Raw genomic sequence first — 19,877 nt, 5'->3', positions numbered from 1 at the left:
CTTAAACCAACCTGATGGATCTCTGCTCACACTTGTTTACATCCTTTACATATGTTTTCTCCACCCTTTCCATAGATAAACTTGATGCAATTTCGCTTGATATGAAGAGAATCTACGACCAAAATAAGTGGCAAAGGTGAGCTACATACCAAGTTAACTAACCACAGGCCAGCTGACCTTATCAAGCCTGCACTGACTTACAGCTCAGCACCAAGGAGCTAGCTTTGCTCCCAATTCCAGCCATCCCGCACTCCCAAGGAATGTATTTTTCTTAGCCAGAACCCCAGTGAGCAGAGGCTGCGTCTATAAATGTTCCAAACTAGCCTACTTCACACACAGTCTTTGACCACAAGAAGAGCAACCCAATAATCACTGGCCAAACACACTATGCCTCAAAGGGAAAGGAGTGATTTCTTGCTGCAGTGAAGCCAGTGATGGGTGAGGCCATGCGGAGGAGCAGATAACGCTGGAGACACACAGTGGGCTTGGGGTATTATGGGACCAAGCGGAAGCTCTGCTTCAGACAGGGGTTCCCAGAATCTGGGCATGCTCAGAATTAAATCTTGGGTTCAGCTCCCAATATTCAATCCAGATTCTCCAAAGTTTGGGAGGTTTGGATCTGAGGGAGGGCTGTGTTCATTCCCATTCCTAAGACCTTGTTACCCATTAGCAGCAAGCTGTTGTGGCTAAGAGAAAGAGGCCCTTTCCAGACTAAACAATTCTACCCCCCAGAAATGTGATAGGATATGCCCACAGAACTGCAAATCTAGCTGATCCAGGTGAGGTTACACAGGGCATTGGGCAAGGAGTGGGGCTAAGGGGAACAGAAAGAATGTTTGCTGTCTTCACTAATGAAAAACCAGACTTGTCTTTGTTGTTTCCCTCCATCCAAGATGCTGTACATTTGCCAAGCCAAACAGTGGAGATACCTGTCATTGGTGAGCGAACAAAGTAGTGGAGTCCCCATTTGTCTTCCCTCAGCACTCACTTTCCAGGCCATTCTTCCATTGAGCAATCAAACTGCAGATGGAGGGTGAAGATGACCTATGGGATCTAGGGTTGTCCTGCCTGAGTAGCTGCACAGGAGGCGGCCAGAAGATGGGAAGAAAGGGAAGCCAGATGTCTGTCTGTCTAACCATCTCTCCTCCCTCATAGGACTATACATACAATATGACGGGGGCTAATTTAGCTACAACTAATCAGGAAAGAGATCTTGGAGTCATCGTGGATAGTTCTCTGAAGACGTCCACGCAGTGTGCAGCGGCAGTCAAAAAAGCAAACAGGATGTTAGGAATCATTTAAAAAGGGATCAAGAATAAGATGGAGACTATCTTATTGCCCTTATATAAATCCATGGTACGCCCACATCTTGAATACTGCATACAGATGTGGTCTCTTCATCTCGAAAAAGATATACTGGCATTAGAAAAGGTTCAGAGAAGGGCAACTAAAATGATTAGGGGTTTGGAACGGGTCCCATAGGAGGAGAGATTAAAGAGGCTAGGACTTTTCAGCTTGGAAAAGAGGAGACTAAGGGAGGATATGATAGGGATATATAAAATCATGAGTGGTGTGGAGAAAGTGAATAAGGAAAAGTTATTTACTTGTTGCCATAATATAAGAACTAGGGGCCACCAAATGAAATTAATGGGCAGTAGGTTTAAAACAAATAAAAGGAAGTTCTTCTTCACACAGCGCACAGTCAACCTGTGGAACTCCTTGCCTGAGGAGGCTGTGAAGGTTAGAACTATAACAGGGTTTAAAAGAGAACTAGATAAATTCATAGAGGTTAAGTCCATTAATAGCTATTAGCCAGGACAGGTAAGGAATGGTGTCCCTAGCCTCTGTTGTCAGAGGGTGGAGATGGATGGCAGGAGAGAGATCACTTGATCATTACCTGTTAGGTTCACTCCCTCTGGGGCTCCTGGCGTTGGCCACTGGCGGCAGACAGGATACTGGGCTGGATGGACCCTTGGTCTGACCCAGTATGGCCATTCTTATGAGAAGTAGGCTGTTTGATGTTGAGGGTAGGAAGGGGACTCCAAGAGCTTTTTGTAATTCACTTTTCACCCTGGGAACGGCACACTAAGCCCACAGCTGCCAATTCAAGGGAAGTGTATTGGGTGCAGTCAGAGCCCCCTTCAAAACTGGAAATGTACAGTAATTTCCCAGATGAATCGGTGTATTTATGGGTGACCCCCCCACACATAGGCCTCAAAGCTGAAAGCCTGCATATCATATTCAGGCAAGTGACAATACAAAAATACAGAAAGGAGGAGGGGAAAATAGGCCACTGATGTGAAAAGTTTCTTTGCATTTAAAGTAAGCACATTAGCGTATTAGCAAGGGCTCAGGGCTGTGCCACTCTAGCTAGACCTCAGCCAGATGCATTATCATTTGAAAGCAAGAGTCAGTGGTCGGAAAAGAGGCCTGGCAGCCTGGAGTTCTCTAATGGTAATGATGTCTTTGACAGAAACTCCCTGTGGCTGTTCCTGGCCATGTCACCACCCCTCTGGCTCAGATTCCAGGAACCCCTCTGTCACTGGGAAGACTCTAGTTACTTATGCACCTGCCGGGGTGGGATGCTAATGCTTGTAAAGTGCTATGTAAATGCAGAGTATTAGGAACGAGAGAGGTTTGGAATGTTGTTAATACTCCCTCATCCCTCTCCTTCCTGCATTTTCCCATATAGGCAGAGCAGTGAAATGCACAACAGACCTTTACTGAACGCGTCTAATATGCTTGTGTAGGCTTAAGGATAGCTGATGGTGTCAGCCCCCCTGGGATTAGACCTACCCCCCCTTTTATTACAGTTTCCATTTAAGTCCTTTATGAGAAAAGGAGACAGTCACACCCTAAACGGAATTTTCCATAAGGGCCCTTTTATCAGACTGGAATGATCTATCCCTGTATCCATGATGTGCTCTGATAAGACAGAGCAGCTTAAAAACATACAACAGTATTTCACTCCCCAAGAAATCCCGATACTCCTTCCCGCCAGCCAAAGCTCAGACAGGGTCGGTCACCGTCTTCTTGCTTTAATTACATGCAGGGGTAAAGCCTAAGAGTCTTAAATGTCAGGTCAAATCAATCAGAACTGTTATAAACGGTGCAGCAGGTGAACTGGGTGGGAAATTATCTTGGACCAGCCGATTCTGATGGGATTTTGCTTCAGTGTTTGGGGGTTACTTTCATCTGGGGAGATAAGCCTGTGTCCTTGCAGAAGCAGCATACTCTGTCCCGTACAATTCAAATGGGCTTCATGACCAGTTACGGATATTTTGCAGTTGTCTGTAAGATAAACCAGTCTACTCTCTTTAGAGAAAATAAAGGCTTCAGTTCAGTGAACTTCAGACTGGGATTTACTTACAGAAGTTTAGCAAACCTATTCAGCTGGGAGGGATGTCCTGGATTCACTGACAAAAGTAGCTCCATCCACAATGTAAAATAAAAGGACAAGGCAGCATGCACACACACTTGGTGCTGCTTTCTGATTAACAGAGCTTCATTCAGCTCCAGATCCCAGCTTGCAGAAGATTCCACAACCGAGAGGTTGGGAAAGCCAAGACACTGCAGGCAGGTTTCACACATGTGGGATCATGATGTGACATTTGCAGACTATTTTGCAACAGAAAAGTGCATATGTTGGAAATGACCTTCTGAGTGAAAAGTGGCCACAGAGGCAGACTCAAAACTCAAGCAACCGTAAGCCAAATCGGAGACATAATTACCATCCCTGTTGAGACAGTTCCAACTTTATCTAGCATTGTAGGTCCTGGGATCACTGGCATTTGGAGCTAACCTTGTTTTCAGAAGCCAGTGTGTGCCTGGTCCTTTGTCCAGTCAACTATCTTACTGTATTATCCTGGGCTACCTACAGGAAGGAACAGACCTCCAAGAAATTCCAGCAACTGCAGCTGCAGAGGAACCAGAACTCAAACGACCAGCAGATTTGTCCAGGCCAGAGATAATGCTCAGCTCGCTATCCTCCGTCCTTCAGCCACACAACCACTAGCCCACAGCGACCCATTTTAACATCAGGCTCTTGGCTAAAAATCCATCAGGCACAAACGTCATGATGTCACTTCCCTGCTGACCTTACACATTCTCCCATTCATGCCTTCATTAACTTAGGCCATTTTTGGTCATGTTTGCCTTGCTCCAATGCATTTTATACATGCCCACTAGTTATTTGTGTCAGTGGCTTTCTATCAACTCACCACCCCCATCAGTTCCTCACTCCCTTTGTACGCAGAGGTGCCCCAAAGCAATTTATCACAGCCTTCAGTTTACAAAAGCCTGCTTCAGCCCTGACCTCCTAATTCCTCCCTCCCAAAGACTGCCATGGTCCCAAGCCTCCCTTGGGGAGCGGTGTGTGTCAGGGGGTACTCAGGAATCTACAAGGTTCCTTCTCATTCCAGCAACATCTACCCCCCGTTCCCCTCCTGCCTCTCTCGTGATGTTGGAAAGTGCTGCTGTGCATTGCACTGTCCAGCACTCCCATTATTCTGCCATCAGCCCTTTTATTTACAGATTCCCAGTCAGGCAGAAAACAGAGATGACGAAATCTGCCTGGAATCTGCTATAGCAATTAGAGCAGGGAGCTGGGGAAGCTGTTCTGCAGCAAGGATTCATTTGGTGGCAGACATGAGCCTTTGTTTGTGCATCTAATGAGCAGCCAGTCTCAACCTGCACCTTCCAGAGGCTGGGAGCACAGTCCCTGCCAGAGACGGGATTAGGCCCACTGCATGTTAAACTAGCTGCTCCGACCGCAGAACCGGATGCTAGTCCAGGCAGGAGTCCCATCTGCATTCAGAAAAGCTACTTCCAGTAGTGAATGTCCAAGAGCAGAGCTGGGTGTCAGAATGGACGGAACCTAACAATGCAAGAACCAGTACTAGCACCGTGCCATTGGTCTCTCTCTGACTGCAGTGCATGCACCCCCAGGGCAGCGTGGGACAGGTCACGTTCCAACACAGCCAGCAAGGACTGGCAGCAGCAAAGTGTCTTTGCGAGCTCCAACCAGGTGTGTGCACTTTTCTGCCTGCATGAACAGAGACAGATCAAGTACTACCCCCAGTAGAGCCCGAGTTTGGGGTAACGTGCCCTCTCTATTTCACAACAGACAAAAGGCTGTCCTAGAGTCTTCCCCGCCTCTCTGGCTTTGGTTCACCATGTGACTATGCTGCTCATGAATTTGTGTGGCTCATGAAGACTCACTTGGATCATAGAGAAAAGATTTGATGACAAGTACAGGATCCCCATGGCTACACACAAGAGCTGTGAGCATGGAGCAAACTCACCTGCAGACACTTATGGAGACAGACGCAGTTTGGCGCTTCCTTAAGGAGCTGAAAGGCCTTCCTGACCCATCACAGAAAGACAGGAAGGTTCTAAGCGGCCATAACATGTTACATTCTCTTCCTAGCTCATGCTGGTTAGTGTCATGGCTTAGGACCCAGCTCTATGGATGGCCCTCACCACCAGTTGTTGTGCTGGGTTTTTTAACCAGTTATCTAATATAGGGTGGATAGCCAGTGTTGTTCCTGTACTAGTATAAACTAGCAATGGGCCATGTAGTAGTTAAACTATGCTTAAAAGTGACAGCCCCCTCCTAGCCTAAGAGTTTGCGGGAGACTGCCTGGATGGGAGAGGGTCAGTTTAGGAGCAGACTGTTCCAATTCCTTAGATTTAATGTAGAAATAAATTGTATATTTTGTCACCTCTGCCAGATGAATCAGAACTGATCAAGTGTGTGTCATAGGTCCTATACCACTAACAGCAAATCTCCATCCCTGCTTGACAGTTCTCATCTCCTAACACAGCAAGTAACAGTACTCATGGTTCCAGACAGCAGATCAAACTGGCCACCTCGAAAGCTGATACTGGTGACAGCTAGGACAGACGTTGCAGAGATCAATACAGGATCCCTGGTACACAATGGGATCTACAATTGAGAAGATAAATGTATAGAAGAGCTTCCACTCCTTTGGCAGAGCTCACAATGACATGGGCAGTTCAGTGGCACTACAACATGTGTGTCTGGGCAGCACATATCTAGCTCCTACCAGAGCTCTCCCAGTAGAAAGTGTTCAAGTACAACCTCTCCTTCTAACAAATGAATCCAGAAAACATCTCAGTACATTCCTGCTCCTGTAAAGGTCAGCCTTTGGACTCCAGTACACGTACAGATTCAGTTCTTCTTGCTGAAATAGCCATTATTTCCACACACGGTAGATTATAAGTGAAAGGTGAAAAAATACAATCAGGAGGCTAATGGCCAAGGCATGGGGTTTTCACACTTACAACATTAATAAATAGGCAAGAGTACTAAACTACGGTGAAGAATAATTCAAGGCTCAAGCCTAAACAACGTGTCAAGACACAAAAAACAGCTCTTATTCATTCATTCAATTCAGATTTATCTTACAGATACAACGAGCCACAGTCTGCTCTTGGTTACACTGCTACAAGTCTGAAATAACTCCAATGATTTTAATTGTTACTCCAGATGTGCACCAGTGTAACAGAGCAGAATTTGGCTCAATAGATGAAGGAGGTGAAATCAGTGGGAGTTTATCATTGACTTTAATGAAGCCAGGATTTCATCCTTAGATTGGAAGAGGGTCTTTTTTGCTTTGTGTTTGTACAATGACTATCACTCTGGGACCCTGAGCCACAGTTGGACCCCAGGTGCTACACCACCACAAATAAGTAAATATAATTAACCACCAGCTGCCCTGAATGATACAGAGGTAATGGATTTAGGGAGTGTGAAACAGTAATTTCCCACATCAAAGACAAACCTGGGTTGGTTGTCTCTATAATCCTTCTCTTTAGCACGAGGATGCTGGTCAAGGAGACAACTAATTAGCTGGTAAATAGAGAAAATTAACAGAGTGAGAATTCTCAAGACCAAGGAGAAATGGATTTTCTACTCCATCTCTCTCAAACCACTAGAGCCCCAGAAGTAGCTCAGTCCTCTATGGGACTCTATCGATCACTGCTGCTGAGAATTTCATTAGTGCATTTGTTTTATGTATTGAAGGTTAAACACACACAAATCACACTGGCTTGGAGATTAAGTGACTTGGAAGTACAGTGCCCACAGCTCTACTTTAACATTTCCTATGAACATTACATTTTCCTCTTATGCGAACACTGGCGTCTCTTTCAACCTGATCAAGGACAATACTGGCTTTTCGACTACAAACTTCACTATAAAAAAGAGAGGCTGACACAATATACCTATTAATTTTTTATATTAATTATTATTATTATTAAGAGAGCCAGCTCAGAAGATGGAATTTCAGCAACATGTGACCAACTGAACACAGCAGTTTTATTAACTCAATTGAGATCACCTGACAATTGCATGGATGACCTGCAGCATTTTCAATACTCTGAGCTGGTGTCAAGTAATCAGAATACTAGTTAGCCTCCTGGAGAAAGGTCACTTCTCAGTCAGTCAGAGATTCCACACGTGCGTCCGCTTCAAGAATGTGCTCCTTGTTAACTCTGGTTTTGGTCTTTTCATTGATCACTGCCAGGGACACACACGTTATATCTTCTCTGTTTTGTTAATGAACAATTATGAATATGCATGAGGTGTTAATTACCATAGTGAATAAATTAGCCTTCACTGCTGCATCATACAACAACCATTGAAACATGCTCAAAATCAAACTGCTCCACAGATTCATAGTCTGCGAAGATTTAGACACAGAAGCCATAGACGTTTTATGACTTTCTATGTGGCTAGATTAAAAATGACATTTTGGACTTTCCTTTGATGTGTCACAGGAGGAACACTCTCTCTGATAATTAGAAAGTGAAACCTGCTGGAAAAAACTTGCTAGAGCACCACCAGCCAGCCACCCTACTCTGAAGTGAAACTGGAGGAGGCTACATTTCCCTTTAGAAATAGGTTCCTCTCATTTAGGGGTGGATTATGACGAACGTCAAAGGCTAAAACAGAGTAGGAGTCAGATATAAGGCACTTGTTGAACTCCTTCAGTGCAGATCTTGTGATGTTCTGCCCCTTTAAATGTTTGAACACGCCCTCCTTCCTCCTCAGTGCAAAGCCTCACTTCATGTTGCTTTCAGTTTTGCAACCTGAATAATAAAGTCTCCAGCAGCCAGCCATGTTTCTGCCAGCTGCCTCTGTATCTATCTCCTTCTCTACTGGGTCCAAATAGAATAGATCTGGGATTGCATTTAAGTGTAGCTTTCAAAGGAAGTTTTTTAAAGATGGGGTTTGTGACCTTTTATATTTCTTTGGGACAAAAAGACTCCCGATAGGGCATTTTGGTATTGTTGTTCTATTCTGTTTTTTCACTCGATAAATATTAGGAATATCTAGTCTGAGTTTGCAGGATGACTTCCTGGGAGTCTTAGAGATGTGTGGTGTGAGCTCTCATGCCTGGATTGTAGAGATGAGAGAATATTTAACAAAAATTTTTCTTCCTCCAAAATGTTCTTTTGTCATTGGAATTAAATGGGTATTAAACCTCTCCCCACCAAACAAAAAACAATTCCCCCACACCCCATAAAACCCAGATTTTAAAATCTGACTAAAAGTCTCTTACCCTCTCAATCTCTCAGGTATCAGTCCCTGGTCTCTTGGGTTGTCATGATTACACTAGGTTTCAGAGTAGCAGCCGTGTTAGTTTGTATCCGCAAAAAGAACAGGAGTACTTGTGGCACCTTAGAGACTAACAAATTTATTAGAGCATAAGCTTTCGTGGGCTACGGCCTACTTCATCAGATGCATGTAGTGGAAAATACAGTAGGAATATATATATATATATATACACACACACACACACACACACACACACACACACACACAGAACATGAAACAATGGTTGTTACTATACACACTATAAAGGAGAGAGTGTCCTATGGCACCTTTAAGACTAACAGATGTATTGGCGCATAAGCTTTCGTGGGTGAATGCCCATTCTGACGAAGAGGACATTCACCCACGAAAGCTTATGCTCCAATACGTCTGTTAGTCTTAAAGGTGCCACAGGACTCTGTTACTTTTTACAGATCCAGACTAACACGGCTACCCCTCTGATACTTGACACTATAAGGAGAGTGATCAGTTAAGGTGAGCTTTTATCAGCAGGAGAGAAAAAAAACCTGTTTGTAGTGGTAATGAAAATGGCCCATTTCCAGCAATATTACACTAGTTCAACAATTCCTATGGAAGGTCTTCCAAGCTAGATGGGGCCTGAATTTCCAATGTAAAAAACAAAACCCAGAAAAGAAGAGATATTTCAGGCCACCGTTACCTACCATAAAGAAGAAAAAAGGAAAGACACCAGTATTCTCACACACTTATGCAAGTCACTATTAGGAGCAGAGAACATGTCAAGTTACCCCTTTGTTCTTGACAGGAGTTTGCACATTTACTCTCTTTCTACAGAAGGAAGGGGTTGTGGGACCTGTAGTTCAGATAAAGCAAGATGAGGGGGATCTGAGGAAATTGGAGAAAGGCTGGCAAAGGAGTGCTAGAAAGGAATGCAGCGAAGTCTCTCTTTTTAACAATAGCATTAAATGTTATTGTCCTGCCCATTGTTTGCAAAACCCTATTAGCAGTTTGAAAATAACTTGGTCCCTTGCAAGTTTCTCTCTATTCAACAAACATCCCCCAGAAGCAGCCCATTTTGAGCAGAGCTGAAATAAATACAATTTAACCTTTGGTGCCGAGATCTCTCTGCTCTGGTATCCTGTTAGCACAGCCTGGAGAAGTGTGTTCTATTAGAGACGGCCACCAGCAAATGCTTACGCACACTGGAAGGCAAGGGGTCACTTCACAGAGCCTCAACTCCCTGTTCCAGAGATGTCTCTTTTCACAGTATTCATTCCTGAAGCATTCTATAGCACTCACTGAGCTGAGTGGCTGGACACCAAACACCCTGCTCCCTCTCCAGGCTCAGGAGGACACCTCCTTCTTCACTTTGCATTAAAATAAGTTACAAAACATTTTAAGTTGCTCAGACAGAATCACCCACTCAGGCTTCGTTTCCAGCAGCTCCAATTCACAGTAAGGACTAAGGAGCCTGATGAAATGTTCAGGTTCCCAGCCAGTTACCCAGATGCCAGCAAATGGACATTTATGGTTTTACAATAGATTCTTTATCCAAGAAGAGGCCATGGTCAAGAAGGACAGCAATTTAAAGCACACAAATAAGACTTTCGTTATCCAATAGAAAGCGCCCACACTTGTTATAGCTCCTCCCCCGAGAGCACCATCCTGGCTCTGAAGTGTCCCTCTGACTTAGCTACAGGACTTATAAATCATGCTTCAGGGGCCATGATACGCATTGCTTAAAGCAGCTTCCATTCTCAGGTAATCCTGGAGATGCCCTAGTCCTAGAACCATACCAGCTTATAGTTGGTATATACAGGCATTTCTGAAGAGCTCACCACAGGAGTGTACCAACACCTTTCTTATCATAGTTATTACATACTTAATACCTTCAATACTATGCCCTTTAGAAACACTAACTAGCTTCACAACGCCCCTGTGAGGCAAGCATTATCCTTACTCTACAGTGGGGCACCCAGAGATTAAGTGACTTGCCCACGGTCACATGAGCAACTCACAGCACAGCCAGGAAAAAATACAAGAAATTCTGATCCCCAGTCTCCTACTCTAATCACTGTATGAACATTCTCTCCAGTTAGAGATGAAGGACAGTCCAGTGCTTAGGGAACTAGTCTAGGGCTTTGGAGATCTGGGTTCAACTTCCTGCTCTACCACAGATTCCCTCTGTGACCTCGGGCAAGTTACTTAGCCTCTCTGTGCCTCTACACTTTATCTGTACAATGAAATATCATCACTGCTAGGCCTGACAGAGGTGCTGCCAGGATAAATACAGAAAAGATTATGAGGCACTTTGATACCATGGTGATGGAGCCATATACATACCTTTTAGTATTACAACAAGATTTTCTAGTCCTACAAAGTTCTAAATGGAAGGGATGAATCACTGACCGCAGCAAGTTTGTCTCCCTGGGAACAGAACTCCTGAATAGGGAGCATCATGCTTGTGTGGGCAGGAGCTTTGCTGAGCTGGCCCCTTGTGTAGGTGGTGGTGTAGGAGAGGAAGCAGGTGACATGCTAGGGGTAGGGCTGGATGCTCCATTCTCAAGTTTGAGTCAAAAGACCCTCTTCTCACAAACAATGGAGCTGTTAATTTTCAAGCCCATAACCCTCTACTCATTATGTCGAAACAAAGGCAGCCCATTCCAGCACTAGGAAGCTCAGACTCGTGGGGAGGGATTGCTCTTCAAAAATGTATTTCCAGGAACAAAGAACTTCAAACAGAAATGGGGGGGTGGGTTCCTATTGATGCTTTGCTGCTAAGTCACCAAACTGATGAAGCGTGAAGGTTGACCCCACCAACCCTAACGTATCCTCCAGTCAGTGGGCTGGGGCCACTGAACATCGTAGGACACCAGAATTTATTTTATGTACAACATGGAATAAGAGAATTATCCTCTTAATGATGTACGGATAGGAGCAAATCACGTTAGCTCGCCTGCATCAAGCAATCGTAATAAGAGGGTAACTCCCAGGAGGTGCTGGGAAGAAACTTGGTCACATCACCAATATGGGACAAGGTTACAAAAAAGTCAGACCTCCATCACATGGCCAGGTTAGTGTCCACTGGCTCCAGCTACAACAACCACCCCAGTGATCAGCTCCCAAAGGACAGAGGAAATTAAGGCCTGGGATTGTACCCATAGGTACTTTGGCTTGCAAAGATAACTTAAATCTACATGCAAACACAGTCCTGCTTCCATTCAAGGAATGTCAAGCACTTTTTAGACACCCATTAATAACCCTCCATGACATGGGTATTCTCCCCATCTTACAAATAGGGAAACCAAGGCAGAGAGTCCCAAAGTGATTGACCTTCCCATGATCACAAGGGGCTTGCCCAAAAGCCAAGGCAAAACCTTAACCCAACTCGAAAGGTCTGTGAAGGTACCATTTTCACACCTTCACAATAGCATATGCCATGCAACAAATCCATAAATAAATGAACAAAGCCCCCGGCTCCTCCACAGTGGGGAAAGAACAAACAAGGCTATTCAAATCAAGTTACCAACTTGGGGCCAAGTTCTGCCTTCAGCCATACTGCACACAGCTCTTGTCACACACAGGGATGCAAGGGCAACATCTGTCTCCTCTTAGGAATTGGGAGGTGATGCTAAATGAAAGTATCCCCCTCTTCTGGACTCCTCTGAAAGAGCTCACACCCTGGGAAGGCAGGTCTCTGACTAGGGCTTTAGCTCAGCAGTTCTCGAGATGCAGCCTGGAATCTATTGTGCCCATTAAGTGTTGATTCTAAGTCGCCCAGTTTTTTAAATGCCCTTCAGCTTTTTACAATAAGGGGGTTTGACCCTGTAAAGTACTAAGCACTTCTGGAAAGTGTTGGATGTGCTCAGTTCGGAGTCACTGTGCACCGGAGGTGCTCATACCACACCCACATGCAGGAGAGCTCTCTCTTTCTTTGGCACTTCCCAATTTTAGCAGTTGAGACTGTTGCTGCCTTTGGCCCCTTAAATGTCATCCTAACATTAACCATGCACAAGGTACCTGCAGCTTCAAACTCCTCCAGACAGCTCCACTGATAAGTACCATCCAACCTGGTCTCAAAACACTCATTTAACATTCCAACAGGGGATCAGCAGACATTGGGGTTATCAGCCCAGACGTCACCTTGTTTCCTTCATGTTGGAGGACACCTTCAACACAGGATAAAAGGGAGCCTTTTAGAGAGTTTAATGTTCCATTAAAATTGAACACAATAGTCTCCACAAACAACAGGAAGGTACAGCAGAGTCAGGGTACTTATGGAATGGGGCTTTCAGCTAGTTATCCGTCTCTGAACATTGGCTTGTGCATGTGCCCTGTAATTGGGGATCATTTTTATCCTGCTGCTTTGTTGGGTGAAATCTCCCAGCAAATAGACACAAATTACTACAGATATAGAAGGAAAGGGACTGGTAATCAGAATGCCTGGGGACTATTCTCAGGCCTGACGGATAACTGTGACGCCTTGGGCAAATCAGTTTCCTTTTGTGCATCAGTTTACCCATTTACAAAATAGAAAAAACAACTATGCGCCTCACACAGGTGTCAGGAGGTTTAATTAACCTGTGTGAAGAACTTGGGAGTACTTTAGATTAAAGGTATTATAGCAGTAAAGAGCTTGATATTTTATACACATACACGATGCAGAATCTCGCTTATGTGCTAGAAGTGTTACAACTAGCTAGCAAAACTCAGTCTTCTCAAGCGTCCAAACTTTCATTCCCCTGCTTATATCTGATTTGAATTTAATAGACTTTACAACATGATGCCCCAGGACAAACTGCCAAGCGCATTAGTGCACAATCTTTCATGCAGCTCCAGGCTCAAGAAAGTTACCCATTTCAACACATTCCAGTTGTGGCATCTGTTGCTTCAAAGAGCTGCAGGGAGCAGGAGAAAACGTAACAGGACAGAATAGGAGTCCCTGTGGTACGTAGGGCTAGGCACTATGCCTGGTGTGACTGAGGAACTAGTACTGACAATGAGAATGGGGTTCCTGCCTTACCCCCAGGCAAACTCTTCCTGAGATACAAGGACCACAAAGGATGGCAATATTCAGAGTCCAAGCAGCACTGGTCTGATTTTCCTCTCTTTCTGCTTTTCCCTCCCAGAAAGTCACTGGACTGAGACAGCACAATGCCCACCACCCAGGCAGTGGGGGGAAGGGGAGGGGGCTGCCAGAAAGACGAGGAGACATAATGCACCAGGCTCAGAGACTCCTAGGCTGTAATGTGGCTTTTAACTGCTGGCAAGGGCTGCACACAAGACAGATAGCATCTCCATGTGACATGAGTCTGAAGAGAGCTAAGTACTGGAATGTATGCTCTCCCTCCCATTGCAAATGTTTCCTGGAGGGAGGGGGACAGGGAGTTTATATGCTGTAGCTCCCAGCTTCAACACCTTTGTTACATTGAGTGCACAGCTCTAAAAGGGATTTAGCCATATTCCACTCAATTTTTTTAATATGATTTTTAGGAAGAGATTACTAGATGCTTAAAAATGTCTATTCTTTGTTACAAAAACTATTTAAGATGTAGGACACTGGTGCATCATGGAATAAATACTTTATGGGCATGGAATGGCCATCATCGTATCTGTGGATTTCCCTAGCTTTAATATTATTTCAGTTTTGCTTTCCACCATCACCATCTTTCCGGACAGAAGCTACAGACCCAAAAGTTTTATATTCCCTCAATTATATTTCACCTGCCCTGTTCATTTCAGCAATTGGACAAAAAGTCCTGATACAACCAGGAGCCGAGAGTAACAGGCCTCCCAGTGGCAAAGAGACAGCAAATGAACTAGATGAAACCTGGAAGCGAAAGAAGGGAAATGATGAAAATCCTAACTCAGTGCAACTTCTACCAGTTACGATGGGTGCCTACTAATCAACCCAACACTTTCTGCTCCAGTAAGAAGCCCAGGCCGAAGGTAAAAGGGGAAACTCCCCAGGTACCAGAGCCACACTTAGAGCAAAAACAACAGCGACAAAACCCATGAATAAAGGAATGGAAAGAGTTATGTTGCCATAGCAACAGAAAGGCATGTGCTTATATTAGTAAATCCCTGCTGACCTCCACTGATCTTTCCCTATCCTGGTCAGTGCAAGGGATTAGCAGAAGGGCACACTCTCTGGCCTGTTCCCAGGATCCACTCACTCGGAAGGAAGCAGGGCAGCCCTGCAAGGAGCTTTAAAGCGGAAGATCTCCCTTCAACCTCCCAAGTCAGCAATGGGCACAACAAAATCAGGTTCTTCCTTCAGGAACCACGTGGGACTCTTACAGCAGCCACTCTAGGCTGTTAGGAGAGCTCCTTGGGAGTACCTTCAAGGTGCATTCTGGGCTCTTCCAAAGCTCCTTGGCACGCTTGACACAGAGGAGATAACTCAATAAACCTATGCCACCTCTAATTCTGTGGGCTTGACAAAAATCAAGCAAAACTCTTGCCGTTAATCAGTTAAGCACCAAAGAACATGGCCTTGAAATGCTTCCCAAGTGCTGACATGCTATGTAATTTGCACTGTTGCTGGTTTGGCCTTAACGATTCCATATCCTGTGTTGTTCTTATGGGAGCCCGTCACATGGACTTCAATAGGAAACTTCTGTTCAGATTTGTGCAAATTGGATGCAGGCCTGGAGTCTTTCCAAAACACCTGTACTTTGATTAAAAACCACCAACCAGCATATGAGCTGAAGGGGAGGGAGGGGCCTGCCTTGTACAAGGAAAAGGTGGGCTTGATCAGGCCAGCTTGAACAGAACAGAGTGATCGGTTCTTTTGTTGGTTCCCCCAGTGATCAGGAGAGGTGCTGCTGAACTAATGTCTCCTTCCACAAATAAACTTTTTGCTTGACCTTGCTGGTCTCATTCATATGTCATCTCACTGCCAGAAACGACAATTCATCTGCTTTCGTGGCATCACTGACCACTCTGTGTCCCAGGAGCTGGACCGCCTGTTTAGCTGAGGCTTACTGGGCACTTGCTACACATGACAGATCACAGGAGAGCGATTTGAAGGGAATCTGCAACGATTGTGATGATTGGTTAAAATTCTTCCTCCCCATTTTCCCCATAGCAACTATTCAGGCTTTTGTACTGTTGTTCAAATAGAATATAAAGGAGAGAATCTGCAATCAAATGGAGGGAACACGCAGGTTGAAATACCATCCACTGGCTGAATCTAAGTGTCAGTCATACCACCTCAGCCTAGGCTCTTGTCATCTCTCACAGGCTCTGCTAAGCTAGGTATGGTACTAGCACAAGAGACCTCTACAGGAAGCCCAGCGTCATCCAAAAGTAGTGCCTGCAATTCAGTAGGCAATTTCTCTGAGACAATACTGAATCAATGGCCCAGCATCGTGCTAGAGAGCCCTCACTGCTACAGGCATCTTTCAGAAGAGACATTAAACAAAGGGCCTGACTACATGTGGTCTTTCAAAGAGCCGATGGCTTTTTGGCAGAGCAGGGGTGCAATCCCAGTGCATTAGCCAAATTCCAGTTTGAGTACTAATTAAAATACTACGGGCATGATTCTGCTCTTCAGTACCCCTGTACATCAAGATTAACTCCACTGAAGTCAACAGAGCTAAATCTCCGCAAGTGAGATCGGTTTGGAGTCCTGCTTGACCAAATTCTCATTAGCTACAGCTTCACGCCCTGACTTGGACTGCAGGGCACTTTTGCTGTGCCCTGTTAAACAGCTGCCAGGTTCCAGAGGTGGCTGCATGTTAAAGGCTGGGGGAATGGCCAATATATCAGTGTATTATATTTGTAGAGTGCTACTTTAAGGCCAAAGCACAGGACTTTTCACCGGAAAGCCTGGGCTGAATTGCCAGCTCAGCCACAGAGTCACTGAATGACTGTGCCTCAGTTTCCCCTTGTAAAATGGGAATAGTATTTACCTACTTCAAAGGAGAAGAGTGATAGTTCCTGGCTCTCTGCCTTTTGACTTGTAGCAAATCACTGGACAGAAGTGCCAAGCATTGGGTAAGAATCCACAGGGAGACCAGTGCCAAAATTATGGATCAAAATATTAATAGGGTTAATCAGAGCTACTGCACTGCAGGGAATTAAATCCATTATAAACACAGAAACAGATAGCCAGCCAGTCTCTGTCATCTGTCTATTGTTTAATGTGCATCTGAAGATGTAACTACTTCTATTATCAAGTTTCCATGATTTGTGGAAGGGTGCTAGAGCTATAAATCCATGTTTTATGGTAGTTTTGAATATACTGCACCAGTAACTCTTTGATCTTTCAGTTCCTATTGCACCCCAGTATTTCCCCTTAATAAACACACCTCTGGGCTGACCTTCCTGGTTTACACATTCTCTGATCTCTCAGCCATTTCCACAGATCAAACGCTGGAATAGGGGTTTTCCTGTGTATTCAGTTAACCAAAGTGGCTCACAAGCTTTAATTTCTAATTCCAATCTAAATACATCGGCAATCAACACAGACAATAGTCAGACTGTTAAAAAGGGAGCACTGCTTTGAACAGTGTTTAAGATGTAAATTGTGTGTATGTCAGAGCTAATCTCAAGAGCCTACCCTAGAGCAGATAACAAACCCAGAGAAGAGACGTTTGCCTGCAAATGTCCTTCCACAATAGGTTTCCAAAGCATTTGCCAGACTAAAGGTATGTGAAGTAAGGTGCCTGTTTAATTGCGTGGGACAGAAAGACATGGAAGTTGGGTTTTAAATCTGCTTTCCCAGTATGTACTCTTCAAAAATGAACTACACCAATATTAGCTGAGAGCTACTCTGTCTCTGCCCATACTCCAGGAAGCAGCAGAACTGGGCTCATGTAGACAGCCGGCATCATTACCCTCAGAGTTTATTCCAGACGTGAGACCTTGGAGCTAATGCGGGTCTGATTGCTTCACGGAATGGTCTGGTGGTTACAGCTAGGAACTGGAAGTCTGGACCCCAGGATTAGTCTCAACCACTCTTACTCTGTGACATTGAGCAAGTCACCCAGCCGCTCTGTGCCTCAGTTTCCCATATCTGTAAAATGGGGATAATTATAATTACCTGCCTCACAAGGGCAAGGAGGGACTTTTTAATAACGTGCTTGGGAATCCTGAGGCAAAAGGTGTTACAGAAATGGAAATCATTTACTATTAAATCTTCTGGCAGAAGTCCCTCTGTAAACGGGAACAGTTTGGGTGTCTGGCTTGTGCTGTGTTTTACAAGTGGATTTCTAAATAGGGCACCCACTCCCACCCTAACAAAAGAGAGAGGGATGTCTTCTGCAGGTTGTTGCTTCAAAGAAGGGCCTTGCCCAAGAGAGGGAGGATATCAATGCAAAGGCAAAACAGCATATATCCCCAAGGAGCATTCCATCCCTGACAGCCAGTACTGAGCAATTCTCTATATGCAATGGGCCTTCCTTCTGCACAACACAAAGCCATCGTAATTGCTTCACACTTTAAACTAGTAGCTATGGTTACTGGACACAAAAGACAGCCCCCCCTGCTTCCCTGTGGCCAGAGGAATTCCAGGCACTTGGAGCCAACGCATCAGACAAAGAAGTTAGTACAAAGAAGTTAGTACGGAAGAGACAAAATTCAGGGGGAAAAAACAAAACAGTTCAACTCAAACCTTAAGGTGTCTAACAGTATCAGAGATGCAGGAAGACTACTGGGGTAGAACTTTTAGGGGCATGGAAAGAAGTACTGAGGTTTCAACAAACTTGAAATAGGTCCTAGTGCTGTGAATAAAACTAGAAGGCTCAATTAGATCGAGTACGGCAGGAAAAGGGCACACCGAAATCAATAACTGTGTTTCCTAGTTCCCCGTGTTTTACCCTCACTTCTATGCATCCTTGTCACTGACTGCTGCTGCCCTAATGGAGACAGGACCTTATCCATGCATTGGCCTGGCAGTATTGGGGAGGACTAGGGAGGTCAGTTCAATCCCCATCTTCCTTCCCAGTAAAAGGCTTGGCATGTTCCTGACATGACATGACATGACATGACATGACCTTATAATCCCTAGATGACTAAACCTGATGTCTAGGCCCAGCAGATCCCCAGACACCCATTTCAGAAGAAACAGGGAAGCCTATTTTCCAGAGCATGCAAGAAATTAGACCCAGGTGTGAGTGTATCTTAAGCCAAGGAGCAGAGCCGCTTATGCACCTTTAGAGGCTCATCCCAGCTCTAAAGGTATATTCCCCAGCTCTGAAAGAAAGTCCAAAAAGCCCCACCAATATGATACAATCTTTGGGCATCTCATCACTCTCTGTATCTTACAGAACGGATCGAATTTGTTAAAGGTTTCTAAAATAGAACCTTTCGCCTCCTACCCTTCTCCTCCTCCATTATGTACCAGAACTACTTGCCAACAAAACACATATTACTCATCTCCTGGGATGCCCCACACCACCACCAAATGGACTTAAAATAGAAAGTATAAGCTATTCCTGTGCATTTGTTCTGCATGAGCATAAACATGAAGTTCAGGAGAACTTTACTACTGAAGTTTTCAGCTCGCTGTCTGTTAGGGAAAACAGTTACTGCAATAGCAGACTACTTAATTACACACCACACTACACACACAGTCTCCTTCTTGTGTATAAACACACACTCCTAAGCTGTGAAACACCTTTATATCTTCAAGATGAGACGTTTCCAAGTTCCACAGCTACTGAATGTGGAAGCAACACTTCTGTCATAACAATTAACACAAGGACAAGTAATTTCAGACTGCTAACCAAAGTTAGTGCATATTCACTGGGTAAGAGCCAGATACAGAAAATGAAAACTTACCCCAAAGCAAAAGGGAGAGTGGCAGCAGGAGAGCGGCATGGTATGCACTGGATAGAATTCTCTGTAATTCCATGGCAAGCATAAGAGTGGCGGTCCTAAAAACCTCAAGAGAGAAACAGTGGCTGGGAGTTGGTAAATGCAGGTTCTCTCAACATCCCAGACTTCAGAATTTTTTTCCTATTAGTGGCACTCACTCCATGCTTTGCTGATTTAGGGACTAGCACTAACACAGTGGACAGAGTCGCTGTCCACTTTGAAACGCTTTACTCATGCTGTTGGAGTGAAAGGAAAACACTGCCTGGATCACATGGACCGGACTGGACAACTAAAGACTTTAGTTGCAGCATTACCTGGAAAATCCCAGAGCAGTAGGGTGGGCAAGCAATAGGTGAATGTTAAAAGAGGAGAAGCATGTGATCGGAAGCACAGTACAAAAAGGGGGGTAAGGGCTGGTGTTTTATTAACTTTCTCCCCATCCCTCCCCCGCCCC

At 44.7% G+C, this 19,877-nt stretch overlaps 1 protein-coding gene across 4 annotated transcripts in view; it reads right to left on the bottom strand.

Annotated features, from left to right (window-relative positions):
• CRB2 (crumbs cell polarity complex component 2) overlaps positions 1–19,655 on the bottom strand; it is a 56,873-nt gene extending 37,218 nt beyond the window's left edge. For 3 of the 4 annotated variants that reach the window (XM_034793807.1, XM_034793804.1, XM_034793808.1), the window contains exon 1: positions 19,388–19,655. In XM_034793807.1, coding sequence (XP_034649698.1) covers positions 19,388–19,469 — 82 coding nt within the window. In that variant the 5' untranslated portion in view covers positions 19,470–19,655. Of the gene's footprint in view, positions 1–12,619; positions 12,769–19,387 lie in introns of all 4 variants that reach the window. The other variant, XM_034793805.1, reaches the window with a different exon arrangement.
• Positions 19,656–19,877: the final 222 nt, after the last annotated feature.

This window comes from Trachemys scripta, chromosome 17 (genome assembly GCF_013100865.1).
Source record: "Trachemys scripta elegans isolate TJP31775 chromosome 17, CAS_Tse_1.0, whole genome shotgun sequence".
NCBI lineage: Eukaryota > Metazoa > Chordata > Testudines > Emydidae > Trachemys > Trachemys scripta.
This window is presented reverse-complemented; position numbering and strand designations above follow the sequence as displayed.